The following is a 21,083-nucleotide window of genomic DNA, read 5'->3' on the forward strand; positions in this document are numbered from 1 at the left end:
CCTGTTGTTAAGGTTTGGAGTACTAAGGTTTTGTAGTGGACATGTTGTTAGGGTTTGGAGTACTAAGGTTTTGTAGTGGACCTGTTGTTAGGGTTTGGAGTACTAAGGTTTTGTAGTGGACCTGTTGTTAGGGTTTGGAGTACTTATAAGGGTTTGTAGTGGACCTGTTGTTAGGGTTTGGAGTACTAGGGTTTTGTAGTGGACCTGTTGTTAGGGTTTGGAGCCCTAAGGGTTTGTAGTGGACCTGTTGTTAGGGTTTGGAGTACTAAGGTTTTGTAGTGGACCTGTTGTTAGGGTTTGGAGTACTAAGGGTTTGTAGTGGACCTGTTGTTAGGGTTTGGAGTACTAAGGTTTTGTAGTGGACCTGTTGTTAGGGTTTGGAGTACTAAGGTTTTGTAGTGGACCTGTTGTTAGGGTTTGGAGTACTAAGGTTTTGTAGTGGACATGTTGTTAGGGTTTGGAGTACTAAGGTTTTGTAGTGGACATGTTGTTAGGGTTTGGAGTACTAAGGTTTTGTAGTGGACATGTTGTTAGGGTTTGGAGTACTAAGGTTTTGTAGTGGACATGTTGTTAGGGATTGGAGTACTAAGGGTTTGTAGTGGACCTGTTGTTAGGGTTTGGAGTACTAAGGGTTTGTAGTGGACATGTTGTTAGGGTTTGGAGTACTAAGGTTTTGTAGTGGACCTGTTGTTAGGGTTTGGAGTACTAAGGTTTTGTAGTGGACATGTTGTTAGGGTTTGGAGTACTAAAGTTTTGTAGTGGACATGTTGTTAGGGTTTGGAGCCCTAAGGGTTTGTAGTGGACATGTTGTTAGGGTTTGGAGTACTAAGGTTTTGTAGTGGACATGTTGTTAGGGTTTGGAGTACTAAAGTTTTGTAGTGGACATGTTGTTAGGGTTTGGAGCCCTAAGGGTTTGTAGTGGACATGTTGTTAGGGTTTGGAGTACTAAGGTTTTGTAGTGGAACTGTTGTTAGGGTTTGGAGTACTAAGGGTTTGTAGTGGACCTGTTGTTAGGGTTTGGAGCCCTAAAGTTTTGTAGTGGACCTGTTGTTAGGGTTTGGAGTACTAAGGGTTTGTAGTGGACCTGTTGTTAGGGTTTGGAGTACTAAGGTTTTGTAGTGGACCTGTTGTTAGGGTTTGGAGTACTAAGGTTTTGTAGTGGACCTGTTGTTAGGGTTTGGAGTACTAAGGTTTTGTAGTGGACCTGTTGTTAGGGTTTGGAGTACTAAGGTTTTGTAGTGGACCTGTTGTTAGGGTTTGGAGTACTAAGGTTTTGTAGTGGACCTGTTGTTAGGGTTTGGAGTACTAAGGTTTTGTAGTGGAACTGTTGTTAGGGTTTGGAGTACTAAGGTTTTGTAGTGGACCTGTTGTTAGGGTTTGGAGTACTAAGGTTTTGTAGTGGACCTGTTGTTAGGGTTTGGAGTACTAAGGTTTTGTAGTGGACCTGTTGTTAGGGTTTGGAGTACTAAGGTTTTGTAGTGGACCTGTTGTTAGGGTTTGGAGTACTAAGGTTTTGTAGTGGAACTGTTGTTAGGGTTTGGAGTACTAAGGTTTTGTAGTGGACCTGTTGTTAGGGTTTGGAGTACTAAGGTTTTGTAGTGGACCTGTTGTTAGGGTTTGGAGTACTAAGGTTTTGTAGTGGACCTGTTGTTAGGGTTTGGAGTACTAAGGTTTTGTAGTGGACATGTTGTTAGGGTTTGGAGTACTAAGGTTTTGTAGTGGACCTGTTGTTAGGGTTTGGAGTACTAAGGTTTTGTAGTGGACCTGTTGTTAGGGTTTGGAGTACTAAGGTTTTGTAGTGGACATGTTGTTAGGGTTTGGAGTACTAAGGTTTTCTAGTGGACCTGTTGTTAGGGTTTGGAGTACTAAGGGTTTGTAGTGGACATGTTGTTAGGGTTTGGAGTACTAAGGTTTTGTAGTGGACATGTTGTTAGGGTTTGGAGTACTAAGGGTTTGTAGTGGACCTGTTGTTAGGGTTTGGAGTACTAAGGTTTTGTAGTGGACCTGTTGTTAGGGTTTGGAGTACTAAGGTTTTGTAGTGGAACTGTTGTTAGGGTTTGGAGTACTAAGGTTTTGTAGTGGACCTGTTGTTAGGGTTTGGAGTACTAAGGTTTTGTAGTGGACCTGTTGTTAGGGTTTGGAGTACTAAGGTTTTGTAGTGGACCTGTTGTTAGGGTTTGGAGTACTAAGGTTTTGTAGTGGACCTGTTGTTAGGGTTTGGAGTACTAAGGTTTTGTAGTGGACATGTTGTTAGGGTTTGGAGTACTAAGGTTTTGTAGTGGAACTGTTGTACACACTTCACCAGTCCTAACAAGGTATGGTTGGTACATATGTCTGTAAATATTTGCTGGTCATTTGTCTATCTGTCTATATGCTTTTATCTGCTTGCGTTATTTCTATGTAATACCCCTCAGATCTAAAGTTATGAATTACCCTCAGAGTTATGAATACCCATTTGAGTTATAAATACCCCTCATAGTTATGAACACCCCTCATATTCATGAATACCCCTCAGAGATATGTATACCCTTCATAGTTATGAATACCCCTCATAGTTATGAATACCCCTCAGAGTTATGAATACCCCTCATAGTTGTGAATACCCTTCATAGTTATGAATACCCCCTCATAGTTATGAATACCCCTTTGAGTTATGAATACCCCCTCAGAGTTATGAATTCCCCTCATAGTTATGAATACCCCCTCAGAGTTATGAATTCCCCTCATAGTTATGAAGACAGGAATGGTTGTGAAGATGATACCTCATTTTAACACCTATCTTTCTCTTTACCCAGCCCCTGTAGTATATCATGGTAAAGTGCAGACTGTTGACTTTTAAAATTGTCAACAAGTTTATCTTTCCAGACCATGATGCAGTATCTATAGTCTGTGTAAAGTAGATATTTACAGTTGACAATGTTTGTGTGTTATTCGTATAAAGTAGATATTTACAGTTGACAATGTTTGTGTGTTATTCGTATAAAGTAGATATTTACAGTTGACAATGTTTGTGTGTTATTCGTATAAAGTAGATATTTACAGTTGACAATGTTTGTGTGGTATTCGTATTTAAAGTAGATATTTACAGTTGACGATACATAGTGTTGGTACATATACAATGTTTGTTTGGTATTCTTGTAAAGTAGATATTTACAGGTGACTATACATAGTGTGGGTATATATAATGTTTGTGTGGTATTCGTGTAAAGTAGATATTTCCTGACAATGTTTGTGTGGTATTCGTGTAAAGTAGATATTTACTCACGATGTTTGTGTGGTATTCGTGTAAAGTAGATATTTACTGACGATGTTTGTGTGTTATTCGTGTTAAGTAGTTATTTACTCACGATGTTTGTGTGGTATTCGTGTAAAGTAGATATTTCCTGACAATGTTTGTGTGTTATTCGTGTTAAGTAGATATTTACAGCTGACGATACATAGTCTACATGGTGTACATGTGGGTTGCGAGTTCGAAACCCATGTGGGTCAGTTAATTGTCTGGTACAGATCATAGGCCGGTGGTTTTTCTCCGGGTACTCAGGTACTCGGATGCTTTCAGCTTGAATTTCCACCTCCAAAACCTCAGGCATGTCCCTAAAGGACCCTGGCTGTTAGGATGTTAAACAAAATAAACCAAACCAAGAGTACATGTGGTATTTGTGTATAGTGGATATTTATGTAGTATTCACTTAGGGCCAGGTTGATACATCTTTTGTGGTAGTAATTACATACCACACTGACCCAATGTGTAGTACATTATAAGGGGCCACCCTCTCTAAATCTGTGATCAATCCAGGTCAGTGGCCCCTTAGTCAACTTGTTTAATTCCAGTAACTGATCCTATCTTGGAGAAGGGACATCGTTCCTATTCTCACTAAAAGACTATTCTTCTACATTTGGCAACACCCATGCCACCATCTTTCCCAAAAAAAATTTGGCAAGGGACAAAATTTGGGAAGAAACTACTGTCGTAGAATTATTTTAACCTGGACAAGTTTCCTAATGTTTGATAACAGGAAAAGTGTTATACATTAAAGAAATTCAGTTCTGATGGCTGCTTTGATGGGGTTGATCAGACATTTGGAACGAGGTTTAGATATTATAGTCAAAACTGGATGTTTACAGAAATAGAGAAGTTACATTTTGCTGGTAATATTGTGTCGGGTTCTAGTTTTAGAAATCACATACAGAGAGGGAAGATACCTGCTGAGAACATTATGGTCCAGATAACACCATGTCAAAGATTCGGTCTGATAGTGTCACGTTTCAATCTGTGAAATTCAAAAGAATACTTTAAACCATACAGACCAATGTGTCCTATGATTTTATTTGAAATAGATTTATGTGATGCCCCCCTCTCTCCCACACATACTTACACCTAGCCTTGAGTCCTTACCACCAATGGTACAGATACCTTCTGAAATGTACCCCGTCAATAGCCTAGCGGTACAATATAAGGCAGGCATCTATAGAGGCGGAATTTTAGGAGAATAAACAGATTTAAATGTTGGAATAGAATCAAAGTTATATACATGTCTTATGGCCATCATGTTTACACACCATAATAGTTTATATGATGTCTTTGAAACTTTAGATTTCCGGGTACATTTTTTAAATAAGTTAATATGGTGTCACTAAAAATCTAGATTTCCGGGTATATTATTTAAGTACCGGTAATAAATGAGCTAGCTTGCAGGGAAAAATTACCTTGAATGACAAATTTGTACAGTTAATTTGCCTGGCTGCCAATGATAGGCAAGATGATTCCACCATCTCAGTAACTCATGAATGGGGTCAGGAAACAGATTTTTTTTCCATTTGGCCTTACATAGGGAATTACAATATTTTTGGTAGAATGGGGTTCATAGAAGCTTGTTAGAAATTCATCTATCATTGATATTTAAATAGTTTTTTTTGTTTTGTTGTTTTTTGTTTTTGTTTTTTGTTGTTGTTTTTTTTTGGGGGGGGGGGGGGGGGGGTAGGGGGAGGGAGGGGGGGGGGGGGGGGAACACCTTTGCAATTATAAGTATGTGGATATGTGTACAGGTATTATATGAAGATGTCAACACATATGATCTGTTCACATGTGACACCCGATCATGTGTGTAAGCTGGGTATAATGTAAAGTGTCCCTATGATATGATATCTTATGAAAAGTGTCTGTTTGGTATCAGTATCTATACTTTATAATCTAACTTGAGGTATTTACAATCGAGATATTAAAATAAACTGTTTTCCTGTTACAGCGGGATCCTTTGTGGCCCTGACCTTGCTGAACCGACCTGCGAGTGGCACCCAGTCCCCTGCCGGGGTCAATCTCAGAGGCCTGTCCAAGGAAATAGTCTCGTCCCCCCAGTCTGTCAATGTAAGTACTCGTCCCCCCAGTCTGTCAATGTAAGTACTCGTCCCCCCAGTCTGTCAATGTAAGTACTCGTCCCCCCAGTCTGTCAATGTAAGTACAGTATCGTCCCCCCCAGTCTGTCAATGTAAGTACTCGTCCCCCCAGTCTGTCAATGTAAGTACTCGTCCCCCCAGTCTGTCAATGTAAGTACAGTATCGTCCCCCCAGTCTGTCAATGTAAGTACAGTATCGTCCCCCCAGTCTGTCAATGTAAGAACTCGTCCCCCCAGTCTGTCAATGTAAGTACTCGTCCCCCCAGTCTGTCAATGTAAGTACTCGTCCCCCCAGTCTGTCAATGTAAGTACAGTATCGTCCCCCCAGTCTGTCAATGTAAGTACTCGTCCCCCCAGTCTGTCAATGTAAGTACTCGTCCCCCCAGTCTGTCAATGTAAGTACAGTATCGTCCCCCCAGTCTGTCAATGTAAGTACTCGTCCCCCCAGTCTGTCAATGTAAGTACAGTATCGTCCCCCCAGTCTGTCAATGTAAGTACATCTCGTCCCCCCAGTCTGTCAATGTAAGTACTCGTCCCCCCAGTCTGTCAATGTAAGTACAGTATCTTCCCCCCAGTCTGTCAATGTAAGTACAGTATCGTCCCCCCAGTCTGTCAATGTAAGTACTCGTCCCCCCAGTCTGTCAATGTAAGTACTCGTCCCCCCAGTCTGTCAATGTAAGTACTCATCCCCCCAGTCTGTCAATGTAAGTACTCGTCCCCCCAGTCTGTCAATGTAAGTACTCGTCCCCCCAGTCTGTCAATGTAAGTACTCGTCCCCCCAGTCTGTCAATGTAAGTACAGTATCGTCCCCCCAGTCTGTCAATGTAAGTACTCGTCCCCCCAGTCTGTCAATGTAAGTACAGTATCGTCCCCCCAGTCTGTCAATGTAAGTACTCGTCCCCCCAGTCTGTCAATGTAAGTACAGTATCGTCCCCCCAGTCTGTCAATGTAAGTACTCGTCCCCCCCAGTCTGTCAATGTAAGTACAGTATCGTCCCTCCAGTCTGTCAATGTAAGTACTCGTCCCCCCCAGTCTGTCAATGTAAGTACAGTATCGTCCCCCCAGTCTGTCAATGTAAGTACTCGTCCCCCCCAGTCTGTCAATGTAAGTACAGTATCGTCCCCCCAGTCTGTCAATGTAAGTACTCGTCCCCCCCAGTCTGTCAATGTAAGTACAGTATCGTCCCTCCAGTCTGTCAATGTAAGTACAGTGTCCCCCCAGTCTGTCAATGTAAGTACAGTGTCCCCCCAGTCTGTCAATGTAAGTACAGTGTCCCCCCAGTCTGTCAATGTAAGTACTCGTCCCCCCCAGTCTGTCAATGTAAGTACAGTATCGTCCCCCCAGTCTGTCAATGTAAGTACTCGTCCCCCCCAGTCTGTCAATGTAAGTACAGTATCGTCCCCCCAGTCTGTCAATGTAAGTACTCGTCCCCCCCAGTCTGTCAATGTAAGTACAGTATCGTCCCCCCAGTCTGTCAATGTAAGTACTCGTCCCCCCAGTCTGTCAATGTAAGTACTCGTCCCCCCAGTCTGTCAATGTAAGTACAGTATCGTCCCCCCAGTCTGTCAATGTAAGTACTCGTCCCCCCCAGTCTGTCAATGTAAGTACAGTATCGTCCCTCCAGTCTGTCAATGTAAGTACAGTATCGTCCCCCCAGTCTGTCAATGTAAGTACAGTGTCCCCCCCCAGTCTGTCAATGTAAGTACAGTGTCCCTCCAGTCTGTCAATGTAAGTACAGTGTCCCCCCAGTCTGTCAATGTAAGTACAGTATCGTCCCCCCAGTCTGTCAATGTAAGTACAGTGTCACCCCCAGTCTGTCAATGTAAGTACATCTCGTCCCCCCAGTCTGTCAATGTAAGTACTCGTCCCCCCAGTCTGTCAATGTAAGTACAGTATCGTCCCCCCAGTCTGTCAATGTAAGTACAGTGTCACCCCCAGTCTGTCAATGTAAGTACATCTCGTCCCCCCAGTCTGTCAATGTAAGTACTCGTCCCCCCAGTCTGTCAATGTAAGTACAGTGTCACCCCCAGTCTGTCAATGTAAGTACATCTCGTCCCCCCAGTCTGTCAATGTAAGTACTCGTCCCCCCAGTCTGTCAATGTAAGTACAGTATCGTCCCCCCAGTCTGTCAATGTAAGTACTCGTCCCCCCAGTCTGTCAATGTAAGTACAGTATCGTCCCCCCCAGTCTGTCAATGTAAGTACTCGTCCCCCCAGTCTGTCAATGTAAGTACTCGTCCCCCCAGTCTGTCAATGTAAGTACAGTATCGTCCCCCCAGTCTGTCAATGTAAGTACTCGTCCCCCCAGTCTGTCAATGTAAGTACTCGTCCCCCCAGTCTGTCAATGTAAGTACTCGTCCCCCCAGTCTGTCAATGTAAGTACTCCTCCCCCCAGTCTGTCAATGTAAGTACAGTATCGGCTTGTCTCTCTGTTTTGAACTATTTCCAACATCTATATATAGATACACTCTGACTTTATGTGCTCTTCGCTGGCTCAGCTAGATGGTACCATTAATCGGGATATTTTTGGATGTGGATATGTTCCTGCCTGCTATAGAACTGTTACAAACCATTCTTTTGACTATCAAAGTCTCAATCTTATATTAAAGGAAAACCAGCAGTAATCTTTTATGTATGGTATACTTATAATATAAGTAAAAAAAAGTAAATGAATATTTTTTCTCATTAAAACTCCTACATCATAAATTTATTCTCTATACATTCATCATCTTAATAAATGAAGCAATAATTAGTCACAAACCAAACTATCAAAATACAATTTTGGATGAAAATTTTTAGATTTTGTTGACCCCAAAATATCCTGGTTATCCTGGTAAAGTGTACTATGATGCCATATTGACATGGTAAACACATCTCTACATGTTGATATGGCGATGTACGTTGATTAAGTATGGTAATAGGTAGATGTCAGACTGCATCGCCTGGTTCTCCTCAGAACATCCTATGGTAGCATGCTTGGCTATGTAATCTGCTCATATTCTGTACAATTTGCCTGCTCTATTGACATGCCTTGTAACCAAACTGATAAATTTACCAGGCTTTTAATCATATCTTGACAAAAACAACCCTCAAGCTGACTAGTATTTGACCGAAAGAACGAGGTATGGTGATGTCGCAGTAGTTGACTTGTACAGCTAGTTATATTCATGGTGATGTCATCCTATTATCCTGGTACAATACAAATAGATTTTGGTGTCACTATATTTTCCTGGTACGACTAAATTTTGATGTCACCGTATTTGACTTGTACAACTAGATTTTGATGTCATAGTATCTGACTGGTACGACTAGATTTTGATGTCACCGTATTTGACTGGTATGACTAGATTTTGATGTCACGGTATTTGACTGGTACGACTAGATTTTGATGTCACCGTATTTGACTGGTACGACTAGATTTTGATGTCACCGTATTTGACTGGTATGACTAGATTTTGATGTCACCGTATTTGACTGGTATGACTAGATTTTGATGTCATCGTATTTGACTGGTACGACTAGATTTTGATGTCACCGTATTTGACTGGTACGACTAGATTTTGATGTCACTGTATTTAACTGGTATGACTAGATTTTGATGTCACCGTATTTGAATTGTACAACTAGATTTTGATGTCATAGTATCTGACTGGTACGACTAGATTTTGATGTCACGGTATTTGACAGGTATGACTAGATTTTGATGTCACCGTATTTGACTGGTATGACTAGATTTTGATGTCACCGTATTTCAATGGTACGACTAGATTTTGATGTCACCGTATTTGACTTGTACGACTAGATTTTGATGTCACCGTATTTCAATGGTATGACTAGATTTTAATGTCACCGTATTCGACTGGTACGACTAGATTTTAATGTCATCGTATTCGACTGGTACGACTAGATTTTGATGTCACCGTATTTGACGATATCCAGATCTGACTGAATGGGGACTATATACATGTAGAGCTATTTCCAGTAATTTGACTGGGTGTGGCTTTGCTTTTGTAGGCGCACAAAAGCTGGGAGTTGAAACAGTCCAAGGTGTTGGAATTACATAAGTACTATGAGCTTGCCGTAGAAGAGTTAGAGGTTTGTATAAATGAAATGATGGGTTTGGGCACACAAATGTTTTGATGACCATTAGAACAGACTATCTTATTCCAATCTGTGTATAAACTGTTATTCTCCAGGAAAATATCCAGGAGGCATTTCTTTCTCGTCTCCGAAACTATAATCCATCTGTTTCCTATAGAGTTACTGCCCTTCTTACTCGGAATGTCTCTAAAAGGTGTAGAATGCCTATAGCTATGTAATATCTATTGAATGTTCTCTGCCTTTATCTGGCCAGAATTTCCTTGATAAAATATTAACCATCGCCGATTAACTGGAGCAGGATCTGCCATTTTTATGTCTTATAAAGAGACATGTTTCTATACAGCTTTGCTGTACAAGGCCAAACAAACACAAAATATGTTTTCAGTATCATCAAAATTAATAAGGGAGCTTTTAAAACAATAATCAGCTTTTCATCGGCAAACTGACACATGAAAAAATAATGATACAGATGCTGTGTAATTTTCTTGATTCTGAGACTCTGTGCCTTCTTGCATTTTAAAAAACAGTTATTTTTACAACTCTTATAAAATCAAGGAGTTGATATATGGATGGAATTGTGATCTATAAATTATTCAAATTAGTCAAAGTCTGGCTGGAAGGAAAACTGGATTCACACATCCCCTGTGTGAAATGGAAGGTTATTTTAGGTCACCGATATATAGATATTTTATTCCTGTAATTTCCAGATTATTTAAGTGTATCTTTAATATTCATTAATTTTTTTGTCTTATTTAGAAATTTAAGAAGGGATACCAAAAATACCCAACAGAGAAGTCCCACGCACAACTTTTAGAGAAAGAGAAAACGGTAAAAACACTGAGGGACCAACTCGAGGTTTTAGCGGGCACATTACCTCCGGAATATAGTGTAAGTAGACTTCAGTGGCCAGATCAATAAAGGGGTAGGCAATAACTGTTAATTTACTTAAATGCTAAATGTATGGACTAATAATTTGGTAAAAATAACTTAATTTACTTAAATGCTAAATGTATGGACTAATAATTTGGTAAAAAAAATTGAAAAAATGCTAAAAAAAAAACTGTTTTGCCAGAAGGCTCATTAAGGCAAGTTGAGGCTAACCGTAAATTTCTTTGTCACATTGTATTGTTTTAGCAGTAGTTATCATTAATTTTTGGACCAAATGCTAGATTTCAAAAAAAAAAATTGTCATTAAAGCAAATGAAAAATGAAAATGCAATGTATGTGGCTTATTAATAACGGCATTTCATAATCTGTTAATCAAATCAGTTGCCTAATCTCATTAGCTACCTGAGATAATTGATGATAAACACTGATGGGCGTTACTTAAGGTGAGACAATTTAAAAGTTCTGAGACCCATTATAAATGTATTATTACAGTTGCCGTTACCTATTAGCGAGTCATCCCCCGACACAGCCTCCGGAGACGCCACGCCATGGGTAAGGATCTCTTGGTTTACTTCTGCAATTTATCATCAGCTGTTAATTGTCTTTTTATTTTGTAGTGGATTTGACAAGCAATACTTTTATCAGTAGTATACCAGTAATGTTGGTTTGTAGAGTGAAACCTGACTTAACTGACACTGTATAGGACTGAGTCGTTGTGTCGGATATGACAGTGTGTTAGTAAAGTCAATGTGTCGGATAGGACAGTGTGTCGGTAAAGTCAGTATCTGATATGACAGTGTGTCGGTAAAGTCAGTGTCGGATATGACAGTGTGTGTGTAAAGTCAGTGTTGGATATGACAGTGTGTCAGTAAAATCAATGTGTCGGATATGACAGTGTGTCAGTAAAGTCAATGTGTCGGATATGACAGTGTGTCAGTAAAGTTAGTGTCAGATATGACAGTGTGTCAGTAAAGTCAGTGTCAGATATGACAGTGTGTCGGTAAAGTTAGTGTCAGATATGACAGTGTGTCAGTAAAGTCAGTGTCAGATATGACAGTGTGTCAGTAAAGTCAGTGTCGGATACGACAGTGTGTCGGTAAAGTCAGGTTTCACTGTATCAGAATTAAAGTGAGGATATTCTGAATATTCGTTCATAAGTTCGAAAGTAATATTTTACTTTTGGTAAACCCATAATAAATTATATTATGGTTGTCCAACAGTGCAGATTTGTTCATTTAGTCACATCATTCCACTATTTGGGTATTTATGCATTGAAAAAAAGACAACAGCATAAAAAAAAGTGATGAAGTAAATTGCAAAATTTTCACCTGTTTGATATTAATTGAGAAAGCAATTTCAAAACAAGAAGAAAAATATCTTATTTATATAGTAGGAATATAGGTAAGTATACCTAGAATATTAAGTCGAGCTGAAAATATGTAATATTCTTTGAAATTACCATGAAATTGTGATCATCATAATGAAGATGGTAAGATTACAGATGTTTTTTTTACTGGGTACATATGATTGTAAGCTATATAGATATGGAATATATCGGGTCTTTCACAAACCTCAAATGGAGTATATCTATTACTTTACTTCAGTTGGTGTTATATACCCTGTTTGAGGTTTGTAAGAGACCTGTATATAACTCAGTGTGCTGTCCATGACTTCATAACGAGTTCCGTAATTTTAGAAAAGGTAGATATTTCGTGTAGAGATAGAACTTCTCTGACGTCCATGTTGTTTCATTTAGAGACCACTTCTCAGTGTGGTTGATGAGTCGTGATATAAATCTTGTAGTATCTTGTAATATAATTTGGTTGGTGTATGTGTAGGTGTGTAGATGTGTAGGTGTGTGTGTGTAGGAGTGTGTGGGGCGATTTTGTTTGTTTTTGTCGGAAATGTACAACTCCCTTTTGACAAGGTTGATCAATAATTACAGGAAGTCCCTAAGACATGTTGTTAAGGCTAAATGTATACTATGCTTTTGGTTGAAACCCATTTGGGAGAAAGGATTTTTCCCTTAAAAGTTCTGTTTTAAATTTCCCGGAATTTTTAAAACGAAAATTTGAAACCCAAAAAAAATTGTAAAATATTTTAAAAAATTTCAGGAATTTTAGGGGGCGTAAAAATTGTTTTTTTATTTTTCCCCTAAAAATTTCAAAATTTTGCCACACACCCCCCCGAAATTTATTGAATAAGAAATTTCAAAAAATTTTTTTTTCATTTTTTAAAATTTTTTTCTAAAAAAAAAGAAGATTTGTCTTTAAGTAAAAGGGGTTTTAAAAATTCTAGATTAAAGTGGGTTGATTTTTGGGAAAATTTTTGGGGGTTAAATTGGTTTTTTGGCAGATTGGGCCAAAAACCAAAAATAATTGAAAAAAAGGGGGAAAAAAATGGGTTTTTACTTTTTTATTTTTTAACCCTCCAAAAGAACCCTTTTTGGGAAGAGGGGCCCTTTCCCCCAAAAATGAGGGAAATTTTTTTCCCCCGGGGAAATAAGTTTACATCTTTAGGGAAGGGGGGCAGGGGTTTTTAATGGGAGGGGGGGGGGTTTTTTTGGGGGGGGCAAAGGATTTACTGTACAACAAGGGGGATTTTTTCCCAAAGGGGGGCGTTTTTACCGGGGCGGGGGGACTTTCATCGAAAAGGGGAAGGAATTTTTAAATTCCCGGGGTGGGGGGGAATTCCATCCGGGGGAAAAAAAGGGGGGAAGGTTTATGAAAAGGGAAAAACCTGTTTGTAGGGGGTTTTGGGGAGGATGTTTAACGGGGGGGAGGTTTTTTGTTAACCGGGGGACAAGGGGGTTTCCCCGTCAGGGGGGGGGCTTAATGAAACCCAGGGGGAGTTATGAAAACAGGAAGGGGTTCCACTTCGGGGGGAAATGGGGGGACCCATTTCCCGAGGACAAGGGGTGTCTCCTCTACCCGGGGCGGGGGGTTTAAACCGCACCGGGCGGGGGGGGAAAATTCCGAGGCGTGGGGCTGTTCATCCCAAAAAAACAGTCTAACCCGTCCCAAGCAAGGGATATGTTTTCCCTTTTTTTTTTAAATTTTTCCCCCGGGGTTTTTTTTAAAAGAGAATTTTTTTTCAAAAAAAAAAATTTTGGATGTGTTTGAAACAAAAGGTTTAAGGGGGGAGGAAGAAGTTAAACGGGGACAAAATAAAGAATTTTTAAAATCGTTTTTAAGGGCCTTCCGGGAAGGAAATTTTAAAAAGGGAATTTTCCCGGGTGTTTTTTTTTCCTGAAAATTTTTTGAACTAAAAATTTAAAATTAAAAAAATTATTAAAAAAAAAATTTTTTTTATTTGGGCAGAAATTTATTTTTAAAATTTTAGAAAAAATTTTTTTAAACATTTTTTTTTGGGGGGGTTTTAAAAATAAAAATTTTTTTGAAAAAAAGTTGTTTTTAATTTTTTAAAAATTAATCAAATTTTTCTTTTTTGAACATGTGTTTTTTCCCGTAGAATGACCCTTGTTTTTTTAAAAGGGACATTGTTTTAAAAAAAAATTTTTTGGGGTTTTTTTCAAAGGGTTTTTAAAAATTTTTTTTTTTATAAACGTTTTTTTTTTTTAAAATAATACTTTTTTTCTTTAAATTAAAAGGGATTTTGTTTTTTTTGGGGGTGATTTTTAAATTTTAAAGTTATATGAGAAATGGGGGAATCCCGGGGGGGGGGTTTTAAAATCTTTTCCTGGCGAAAAAGGGGGTTTTTTCCCCCGGCAAAAAAGCGGGTCATTTTAGAAAACAAAAAAGGGGAAAAATTAAACCAAGCAAGAAGCTTTTTCCCCCCAAAAAGTCAAAAAAGGCAAAAAGTTTTTCCCCTTTTAAAGTTTGGGGGAAAAAAAAAACCCCAGGAAAAAAACAGTTTTTTTGGGAAAAAAAATTTGGTTTTTGGGGCTTTTAAAAAGGATTGCCTTGAAGGGGACTTACTGTAAAAGAAAGGGAAAAATTTTTTCTTCCCCAAAAAAGTTTTGCTTTGTGGGAAAAAAAGGCAGGGTTTTGGGGTTTTGGGGAAAAAAATTTAAAAAAAGGGAAAAAAAAAATTTTCATAGGGGGAAAAAAGGGGGTTCCAAAAAAGGGCCCCAAGGGAAAAATTTTAAAAAGTTCCGAAAAAAGAAAAAAATTCCCAAAAAAAGATGTTTCAAAAAAAAAGGAAAAGGGGGGGCCCTTTTTGGGGAAGAAAAAAATTGGGGCCCTTTCCTTTTTTCCCAAAAATTTTTTTTTTTTGGTTTTTGGGGAAAAAACTTTTTTTTTTTTAAAAAAATTTTTTAAAAATTTTTGAAGCTAAACCCCCCCCTTTTAAAAATTACATTTTAGGGTTTTTGATAAAAAACAATTAGGGGAAAAAAATTTCAAAATTTTTATTGTGTGAATAAATTTTTCGAATTAATTAGGTAACTGTGTCATTGGGAAAATTTTATTATTTTTATTTGGTTTAAATTTTAAAAATTTGAAAAATTTTCTTAAAAAAAGGTTTGATTTTTTTGAAAAATTTTTAAAAAAATTTTTTAAAAAAATTTTTTTTTAACAAAAAAAAATTTAATTTTTTTTACCTTTTTAAAATGCTTTAAAAAATATTTTTTAAAAATACTATGCTGTTTTGGTAAAAAGATTTTTTTTTTTGAAAAAATTTGGATTTAAAAAAATTTTTTTTGCCCCCCGGGTTTTTAAATAATTTACGGGGGCCCCCATTTTCTTTTTTTTTTTTTTTTCCGGGGAGTGGAAATTTGGTTTTATGGGGGGCAGGCCTGTTTAAAAAAACGAATTTTGTTTTGGCCCCTTTTAAAATTTGCTTTAAAACCTTTTGGTTTAATTTCCCTTTCTTTGAGTGAAAGAATTTAATTTTGAAAAATTAAATTTTTAGGGGAATTTGGGTTAAAAAAATTTTCTTTTAAGTTGAAAAAAATTAAATTTTAAAAAGTTTCAAAAATTTTCCCTTTTTATAATTCACAAAAAGGTTTGAGAAAATTTTTAAGAGTTTTGGGGGGGTTTAAATTTTCCCAAAACAAAAAAGGGGAAAAAATTTAAACTAGGGTTTTTTTCCCATTTTTTAAAAAATTTGGTAGAAAAAGGTTTTCCCTAAAAAAGAAAAAAAAATTTGAATCTATTTAAAATTGAGAAATTTGGGGTTAGGGTATTAAAAATTTCTTAATATTAGATTTAAAGTTAAAAAATAAAAAAGATTTTTTTTAAAGAAAAAAAATTTGAAAATGGGTTTTAAAAAATAGAAAGTTTTTCTTCTGGAAAAAAATTAGAAAAAACCGGTTAAAGAAATTTTATGAAAAATGTTGGGGTTTTAAGGATTTTGTTTGAAAAAGTATTGAAAGGGGTTACGAAAAAATTTTTGGATCTTTTTTTTTTTAAAAAAAACCCTTTTAAACCCTGCAACCGGAAAAATTTTGGGGTTTTTCCCCTCAGGGGATTTTTTGGGGTAAGGGTTCCCCCCCCCGAATGGGGGTTTTTTAAATAATAAACCCTTTGGGTAAGCTGGTAGTAACTCGCTTTAAAAAAAGGGGGGTTTGGGGGGGTTGAAAAAAAAATTAAAAAAAAAGGGGGTTTTTGGGGGGGAAATAAAAAAGGGGGGGGATATAAAGGGGTTTGGGGGGGAAAAATTTTTTAAAAAAGGTTTTGTTGGGGGGGGGTTTTAAAAGGGTTTGGGGGGGAAAAAGAATTTTTTAGGGGGGGGATAAAAGGGGGGTTAGGGGGGGGAAAAAGGGGTTGGGGGAAAAAAAGGGTTTTTGGGGGGAAAAAGGGGGGGTTTGGGGGGGAAAAGGTAGTTGGGGGGAAAAAATTTTTTTGGGGGGGGGATAAAAGGTTTTTTTGGGGGGAAAAGAATTTTTTTGGGGAATAAAATAATTAGGGGAGGGTATAAAATTTAAGGGGAGGGAAAAAAAAAAAGGAAATTTAAAAAAATTAAAAAAGTTAAAAAAATGGAAAAAAAAAAAATTATTGTTTTAAAATTTTTACGTTTCTTTAAAATTTTTGCCTTAAAAAGGGGAAAAAAAGGGGATGGGCTTTCTGTTGGCTTTTTGATTTTTGGGAATATTTTTTTTTAAAAGGGTTTTAAATTTTGAATGGGTTTTTTTGGGGAAAATTTTAACCCTTTAATTGTAATTGTAAAAAGGGTTAATCTGAACTTAAAATCCTCCCCCATAAGGTTTTGGCCCTGGGTTAAAAAGGAATTTACCGGGGGGGAAATTTAAACAATTGGGAATTTAGCTTGAAAAAATTTTTTAAAAATAAAAATCTTGGAGGGTAAATAGGGTTTAAAATTAAAATAAAATTTTTTGGGGTAAAAGGGAACCCCTTTTAAAAAAAAAGGAAAATCTAATTGGGGAAAACTATATTTCCCGGAAAATTTTTAAATTTTATTACGGGGAAAAAAAATTTTTTTTGGGGGGGTTTTTTTCCAAACCCTTGATTTTAACGGTTTTAAAAAGGGTTTTTTTTTAAAAGGGATTAAAATTTTGGTTTTTAAAAGATGGGTTTTTAAAGGAAAAAACGAAGGAGGTTGATTTGAGGGGGAAAAATTCTTTTTTTTTTTTTTTAGAAAATAGGGGTTTTAGAAGAGATGTCTAGTGATTTTAAAAGTCTTTTTGGGGAGAGGGGTTTTTTGGTAAGAATTTTTGTGGGGAGGAAGATTTTTTTTTAAAAGGGGGTTTTTGTTTTTTTTTTTTAGGGAAAAGGTTTTTTAAAAGGGAATGGGGGGGTTTTTTTCGAATTTTAAAGTTTAGAGATTTTTTTTGTTTGAGTGAATGGGGGGGGGGGGTTTTTTTGAGTTACATAAGATGCCCCCCGAACAGAACCCCCAGGAAAAAAGGGTTGAATTTAATTTTTTTTTATTTATTTTTTTTTAAAAAAAGTTTTACAAAAAAAAAATTTTTTTTGGGGGAAATTAATTTTTGGTAATATTTTTAAAAATTTTTTTTTAAAAGGGTTTTTATGTTTTTAAAAAACCTTAGTTAAGGGACAAAATTTTTTCGAAAAATTTTGTTTTTTTAATTTTTTTTGGTTCCACGGGGTAAAGGGGGGGGGGTAATTTCCTTTTGCCTTCAAGATTTTTTAATTAAAATTTAAAAAATTTGAGTACTTAATTCAAAGGGGTTTTTTAAAATTTTTAAAAATTTTTTTGAAAAAAGGGGGTTTTTTTTTTAAAAAAGGAAAATTTTTTGGGGCCTTAGGGAATTTTTTTTAAATACATAATTTTTTAAATTTTTTGGGAATTTTTAATAAAAAAAAATTTTTTAAATTTTTAAATTCTAAGAATTTTTAATTTAAAATTGATTAAAAAAATTTTGAAAAATTTAGAAAACCAAGGGAAACAGATAAAATTTTTTTTTTATACCCAAAAAAAAAAATTTAAAAATATGGTTTTAAATTTACTTTCACAAAAAGTTTTTAAATTTTGATCATGAAAAAATTTTTAAAAAAATTTAAAAATTTTTTATTGGGGCAATATTATTCCTTTTTTTATGGTGGTTTTGGGGTTTTTTTCCCCTCCAAAAAACACCAAAATGCCCCGGGGTTCAATAAATAAAGATTTTTTTGGGTCCGGGGCTTTTGGGGTGGGAACCCCTGTTTTTTATTCCCGTCAGCGTCGCCCTTTTTCAAGGGGGGCACAATAAAAAATTTTTTTTTGGAATTTCCCCCAAAATAGTTTTCTTTTTTTAAAATTTTAAAATTTTTTTTTTTTAAAATTTTCGATTTATTTGAAAAAATCCCTTAAAGGTTGGGGCCAAAATGGTTTCCCTGGGTTAAAAAACCCCTTTTTTTACCTTGGCCTAAAAAAAAATTTTTGTAAGGCCTTGAATATAAGGGTTATTAGGAAAAAAAAACCCCCAGAATTTTTTTTTAATTTTTTTTCCCCTTTAAGCTAAAATCCTAAGGGTTTTTTTATAAAAAGGGGGAAAAATTTAATTTTTGTTTCGCCCTTAATATTGATGGGGGGCCTTGAATTTTTTAAACCCAAAAAAAGTTTAAAAAGGTTGAATTTTAAAAATTTTTAATTTACATTTTTAAAAAATGATATTACGTTATTTTTTTAAAATTTTGGAAAATCTTTTTCCCAAAAAGTTATCCCCCCAAAAAAGCAAAAAAAAGGGAAAAAAAATTGGTGTCGTTTTTCTTTTACTAAGTTAATTTTGGGGAAAAAGGGTTGAAAAAGGGGAAAAAAAATTAAAACCCTTGAAAATTTTGGGTTTTTTAAAATCTTTTCCCCCCGTTTGACAAATTTTTTGGGGTTACTAAAACCGATTTAAACCCGGGTTTTTTTTTGGGCCCAACTCCCCAAAAGGGAGGCCTTTTTAAAATTAAAAAAATTTTTAACTTTTTTTCAGGCCCCTTGGATTTTTCCCCTTTGATAAACCTTTTTTGTTTTGGTTACCCCCCAAAAATTTTTTTTTTTTTTGGGGAAAATTTAAAACCTTAAGTTTTTTTTTTTTTCCTTTGGAAATTTTTTTTTAAAAATAATTTAAAAAAAGGGATTTTAAATTTTTTTTAATTGTGATTCCTTTTTATTTGGGAAAAAAAATCAAAAAAAGGGGGTTTTTTTGAAAGGGCTTTACCCTTTTAAGGAGACCCAACTTTGGCCCTTTTGGCACTCCCCTCTTTAAAAATTTTTATACTAGGGGTTTTTTTAAATTTTTATGCCTTTTGTTTTTTCCTTGATTTCTTGTTTCATTTAGGGGTTGATTCAAAAATTTTAAAAAAAATTTTTTGTCTTAATTTTAAAAAATTTTTTTGGGAATTTTTTTTTTTAGAGAGAATTTTCCCTTAAAACCTTTAAAAATTTGCCAATATTTTTTTAAAAAAATTTTTAAACCCAAAATTTTTGAAAAATTTTTAATTTAATCTTTTTATTTTAATTTAACCCCTTAAATTTCCGGGTTTCAAAATATTTTGTTTTGATTTTCCCCCTAAACTCTTTTTCTTTCCCCCCAAATTTTTTTTTTTTAAAAAAACCCCTGGGACCTTTTAAATTTTTTTTGAAAACCCCTTTTTTTTAACTTTTTTATTTTTCCCCCCCTTTTTTTTTCCTTTTTCGATTCTGCTTTTTTTGTTTTTCTTTTTTATTTTGGGTTTTGAAAATTTTTGATTTTCTTTTTAACCCTTCGGAAAATTTTCATTTTAAAAGGATTCCCCCCTTTTCACCCCCTCCCCCAATTTTTAAAAGGGGCCCCCCCAAATTTTTTTTGGGGCCGTTTTTTGGGAAAACCTCTTTTAAAATTTTAGCCTCCAAAGGGAAATTTTATTAAATTTTTTACCAAACTTTTCTTTTTTCTTGCAATTTCCAAAAAAAAAATTTTAAAAGATTCCTTTTTCCCCCCCCTTTTTTTCCTTTTTTTCCCACCCCTTTAAAATTTTAAATTTTAATTTAAAACCAAAAAAAAAAAAAAAAAAAAAAAAAAAAAAAAAACCCAAAAAAAAAAAAAAAAAAAAAAAAAAAAAAAAAAAAAAAAAAAAAAAAAAAAAAAAAAAAAAACAAAAAATTTTAAAAAAAAAAAAAAAAAAAAAAAAAAAAAAAAAAAAAAAAAAAAAAAAAAAAAAAAAATTTTTTTTTTTTAAAAAAAACCAAAAAAAAAAAAAAAAAAAAAAAAAAAACAAAAAAAAAAAAAAAAAAAAAAAAAAAAAAAAAAAAAAAAAAAAAACAAAAAAAAAAAAAAAAACAAAAAAAAAAAAAAAAAAAAAAAAATAAAAAAAAAAAAAAAAAAAAAAAAAAACAATTTTTTTTTCCCTTTTTTTTGGGCCAAGGGGGCCGTTAAAATTTAAAAATTAAAGAACCCCCCCAACGTTTTCTTTTTTTTTGGGAAAAAAAACCCAGCCCCGTTTAATTAACACCGTTTCACAATTTTCCCTTTTTCGGGACCCTTCTTTTTTGGGACCCCCAAATACAAAAATCTCCTTTTTATACAAAAAATTCCCCATATAAATTTCCAAAAAAATCTTCCTTTATACAAAAATCCCCCTTAATTTCCAAGTACCCCTTTTTCCCTTAAATTTAAATTTCCCTTCTTTAAAAATTTTTTCCTTTTAAGTTTGGAAAATTGTTTGACCCCTTTTTTATCAAAGTAGGGTTTGTTTGTTTTTTTTTTTTTCCTTTTTTTTATTTTTCAGTTTTTTCATTGGGGTTCCAGGGGGGGAAAAAAAAATGGGTGAAATTTTCTCCGGGGGAAAAAGGGTTTTGATTCCCCCTTTAACGGTAAAATTTTCCTGTATTTTGGGAAAATTTTTAAAAAAAAAATAAAAAAAAATTTTTTTAAATGGTAAAACAAAAAAAACCCAAACCGGGGGGAAAAAAAAAGACGAAAAATTGCTGAAAAATTTTTTTTCCAAAATTTTTAAAAAAATTTTTTCCAAAACCTTAAAAGCCCCCGGCACAAACACCTTTAACATAAAAAAAATTTTTCCTTTTTTCCCCCTTTTTTAAAACCCTTTATTTGCCCCCCAAAGCTTTTGGGAAATAAATGAAATTTTCATTTTAACACTGAATTTTATATTGTTAAGACTTTAAACTTTTAATAATGATCCTTTACAAATGGTGGATATGTAAAAAACCCCAATTATTTTCCAATATTTTTTTTGGTGAAAAAATGTTTTGTTTGTGAAAGAAAAAGGCTTTGTATGTTTTTTCAGGAGGTAGTCATAATACTACAAGGAGAACCCACCCCAAAAGACCCTGGTTTGAAGGGATGTAA

At 35.1% G+C, this 21,083-nt stretch overlaps 1 protein-coding gene across 1 annotated transcript in view; it reads left to right on the forward strand.

The window, feature by feature from the left end:
* LOC117340584 overlaps positions 1–21,083 on the forward strand; it is a 117,828-nt gene that overhangs the window by 51,884 nt on the left and 44,861 nt on the right. The window contains exons 6-10 of the mRNA XM_033902344.1: positions 5,247–5,365; positions 9,407–9,487; positions 10,250–10,381; positions 10,874–11,028; positions 20,503–20,587. Of these exons, the coding sequence (XP_033758235.1) occupies positions 5,247–5,365; positions 9,407–9,487; positions 10,250–10,381; positions 10,874–11,028; positions 20,503–20,587 (572 nt within the window). The remainder of the gene's footprint in view (positions 1–5,246; positions 5,366–9,406; positions 9,488–10,249; positions 10,382–10,873; positions 11,029–20,502; positions 20,588–21,083) is intronic.

Source organism: Pecten maximus, chromosome 13 (assembly GCF_902652985.1).
Source record: "Pecten maximus chromosome 13, xPecMax1.1, whole genome shotgun sequence".
NCBI classification, from domain to species: Eukaryota; Metazoa; Mollusca; class Bivalvia; order Pectinida; family Pectinidae; genus Pecten; species Pecten maximus.